General features: G+C 31.4%; 1 protein-coding gene across 1 annotated transcript; it reads right to left on the reverse strand.

Annotated features, from left to right (window-relative positions):
• LOC107611312 (cytochrome P450 71A1-like) lies at window positions 1,719–4,294 on the reverse strand. The gene is made up of 2 exons (XM_016313254.2): window positions 3,247–4,294; window positions 1,719–2,593 (listed from the first exon to the last, which is right to left on the reverse strand). The coding sequence occupies exons 1-2, from the start codon at window positions 4,261–4,263 to the stop codon at window positions 1,988–1,990; spliced, it is 1,623 nt and encodes a 540-aa protein (XP_016168740.2). The 5' UTR covers window positions 4,264–4,294; the 3' UTR covers window positions 1,719–1,987.

Raw genomic sequence — 4,358 nt, forward strand, 5'->3', positions numbered from 1 at the left:
ATTAACATGTTTAAAAAATCTTTTAACACTAAAATACAAATTTAAAGATCAAATTTATATATTTAAAAATTTTAAAATAAAAAAATAAATTTAACTCTTAAATGTATAGTATCCACACAACAAAATATATACTGAATTTTCACATGTACATTATTAGGGCTCAATTTTTTAGTTATAAAACCCGTGAGTGTGCTTTCTCCAGATATGAAAATAGGGAGTGTTAGACGAGAAGGTAGGACAGCTTTATGTCATGTCTAGATGTAAAACTCGGAGGGTCCGAGTTATTTGTTAAAAAAATAAGCTAACAAGTCGGAGAGTACGATGTGATGATGACTGGAAGTTCCCTTTTTTTAAAATGATAAACGGTGAGTCCGATTTAGGGTTAATGAAAATATAAAAGTGTGCAACTCGTATAACAGTCTCAGATCCGTGTTCTTCCTCTGGTTCTCTGCATTTGTATTTTTTTCCTTGATGATATGTAACCCAAAAATTTGTTAGTGTAATTTCTGTTATTATTTAGTAAAGTGAGAGAAACGGAAGGTAAATGTGGGGTTAATGTTGGGTAGGGCACCGTTGGGGGAGCCAGTTGAGCGCGATAAGTGGCAGGGGAAGAACAAGTCGGAGGGTTCGTCTTCCCACCTACAACACGGACCGTCCGTGTTCCTTCATACAATACACAGGGTTCGATTTGTGGTATACCTGACACCACACTCAGGTGAAGCACCACCCTTCTCCATAACGAAGTCCATCACATATTATATTTTCATATGAAAATTAAAAAGTGCATTATTAGAAAGGGTAAACCATGACACTAAAATTAAAGGTGAGTTTTATAGTGTCTTTGTTATGGTGTCTAAATTACCTAACTTTTTTTTAAGTAAAAAATAAAATATTTAAAATAAAAAATAAATTATGTAAAATTTATTAAATATTATTTGTTTAATTTTTTAATAACTTAAGTACAAAGTGATTCACACGAAATTTTCATAGATACCAACTGAATCTGCCATCAAATAGATAGGAATTTGATCCGCTACGCTATAGCATTCACCTCTATTAAAAAGCGACCCACCCTATCTCATCAGAGCTACAATTATTACTTGCATTATTGTACTATGACTTCAATTTGTACAGTATCTCATCAAAGACAATTCAGAGATGCTCATCATAAGTTACGGAATATATTTCAGTTCCATGTGATACAATTTCACAAATTTTTATTTATTTTATTTGGTTCAATATATATAAATTAAAGTTAATTAATAACTCATATATAGGTATACTACCATTTTGATGATACTTAATTACTTTTAATATTGATAAAATTGTGTAAGAATAAAAAGATAACATACAAATAACATGAGATAATAAAAACTAAAATTGTAATTGAATTTATGTATTCTGTTGGATTAAATTTATGAGCCACAAGACTTCTTTATTATTGTTATGGGTTAAGGTAGAAGAGTAGTTGTTTAATAAATATTAATTATATTAACCATAAAATACATAAAGTTATTAATAATAGCCTAACTCCATTAATTGGTGGTTTGGGGGATTATTAGGGGAGTAAAGTAATGAACTAGAAGTCACCAAAAAAAAAAAGTAATGAACTAGACGTGACTTGTGTAATTCTAAAGTTTATTATGGCGCCAGATTTTCTTGAAAAAAAATGAAATTACAATCGCAAAATGATACTTAAACTTAACTAATTAGACTAATTAAACAACCAAATATCATGTTTTCTTATTAATAAGTTCCACCACCCATTACAAGATAAAGAAAGCTTATTACATACATGTAACAAAGTTCCACCATAGAGAAGGTGAAGTAAAATCTTGAAATCAAGGAGCCTAATAATCACAAATACATCAAGCTTTAAATAATCTTTTGGGGTCAACAGTGATAAAACTTTAAATTTTTAGGTCATAAAAATGCGAATATATCATAAAAATTTAAATTCATAAAAAAAACATAAACAATTATATATCTAATTGTCCATCATTACGGCTTCAAGATGAAGTGGTACTTTCTTGCTAACAATGATTCCAGACATTTCAGTCATGTCTATGTCTTCATTTATAGGCAGCTTCCAATCAAACCAATATAAAAGATTAGCAAGAATATATTCTGTAGAAGCAAGTCCAAATGACATTCCAGGACAACCCCTTCTTCCGGATCCAAAAGGGATATACTGAAAATCTTGTCCTTTGAAATCAATTTGGTTACTTTCAAATCTTTCAGGAATGAATTCTTCAGGATCCTTCCATAATTCAGGGTCCCTATGAATTGCCCAAACATTCAAATAAACAGTTGTTTTTGACGGAATATCATAGCCTTTTATTTTTGAATTTGATGTTGTTTGTCTAGGGACTAAGACAGGAAGAGGTGGGTGTAGCCTAAGAACTTCTTTGATCACACACTTCAAATAGTTCATTTGATTTATGTCATTTTCATCTATCATTGATTTGTTCCCCACAACTTGTCTTACCTCTTCTTGAACTTTCTTCATGGTACTTGGCTTATTCTTAAGGAGCTCAGAAAAAGTCCACTCTAAAATGGTGGAGCTAGAATCAGTTGCTCCAAGAAACATGTCCTATATTAACCAAATGAAATAATGGGTTAAAATAATACGCTACTGATGACTAAATATCTATTAAAAGATAAATATACTATCTGCCAACTTATTGTTAATAATATTTATAAAAATATTTTTATTAAATACAATCATAAAAAAAATATTTTTATTAGACACATCTATAAAAATATTTTTATTAAACATAATTATAAGCAAGAGTTAGTAAAAATTGATAGAATTTTTGTTCATTACGTAGCGGGGTTGCAATTAAAAATAGGAAAAGAGTTTAAAGAGTAAGGCGAACAATAGAACAAATTTATAGATGATAAAGTAAACATTATAATAATATAGGATCAAATGTCAATATAAAGTATTAATAACATACTCTAAAGCATGTTAATATACTCTAAAGTAAACATTATAATAATATTGTATTTATATAGAACTTACGTTCCAAATATTAATGATAAATAATATACTCTAAAGTATATGACTTTGATGGCTCCTAGTATTTTTCTATGATTTATTTCAAGTAAAATAATTAATTCAAAATTTATTCAATTTTACAAAAGTTTACTTTCAAAAACATCCCAAATTAAAAACACAAAATGAGTCATTCTATATATTATGCTGATCCTATATTATGAGAAAGGAAGATAGAAGAAACAAACCACTAGGATTGCTTTGAGATCTTCTCTAGTGAACTCAAATTCAAGCATACCCATCTCTTGAAGATGAAGAAGTATAGCCACAAAGTCTTTGTTACTATCATCATCATCATCATTGTTCGTCTTATTTTTCTTGTGCTCTTCAATTACTCCTTCCATGAAAGCATCTACTGCTACAGAAGTGGCATTAAACTTGGAAGTCAAGCCTCTAACAGCATCAACCCAACCCAATGAGGGGAAGAAATCACCAACACAAAACTCACCGAATTGCCTCACCAACTTCCTGCCAAGCTCTCCAAAGCTTCCATGACCACTAACTTCTGAGAAATCAAAGTTTTGTCCAAGAACACATCTTGAAACGATGTTGTACGATGTAGCAACCAACAACTCACTAAGATTAATCACACAAGATGATGATGAGACTTCTCTTGAGCACGCTTCTTGGATGGTAGCAACAAGTTTTGCAACCTCATGTTGTCTTACAGGGAGAAGCGATTTAACTTTTTTGGTACTTAGAAGTTTAACAACACAAACTTTTTTTTTCTGTCTCCATGCTTCGTTGTAGGGCGCAAACGCTATGTCTTTGCAGCCATAGATACAGATATTTCCGGCCGTCGTTCGAGGGCGGCTCGCGAAAACAAGATCATGGTTTTTGATGATTTCCTTGGCCAAATCTGCAGATGAAACCACTAATGCTGGGATTTGCCCTAACTGAAGGAACATGAGAGGGCCATGCTTGTTGGAGAGTTCTTGGAAAGAACGGTGTGGCAGTGTTCCTAGTTGGTGAAGGTTTCCAATGAATGGTAACTTTGGTGGTGATGGTGGAAGATTTATAATTGATTTGCTTCTTCTTGTGATAGTTAGATTAATCACAAGAAGGATGCTAATAATGATGGCAACTACTATTGAAAGGTAGAGGGTTGAGTTAAACTTATCACATGGGAATTGTTTTAGAATAATGGATACAATAGTTGCCATTCTTAGCCTCCTCCTTCTTTCTCCCTCAATCTCCGTTTTCATATATATATATATACATTAAACCACGTGTTGGAACTCTCCATGTATATATATAAGTAAAAGGTGGAAACTCATGAAATTAATATTTAAAAATGGTT

Source organism: Arachis ipaensis, chromosome B08 (genome assembly GCF_000816755.2).
Source record: "Arachis ipaensis cultivar K30076 chromosome B08, Araip1.1, whole genome shotgun sequence".
Taxonomy (NCBI): domain Eukaryota; kingdom Viridiplantae; phylum Streptophyta; class Magnoliopsida; order Fabales; family Fabaceae; genus Arachis; species Arachis ipaensis.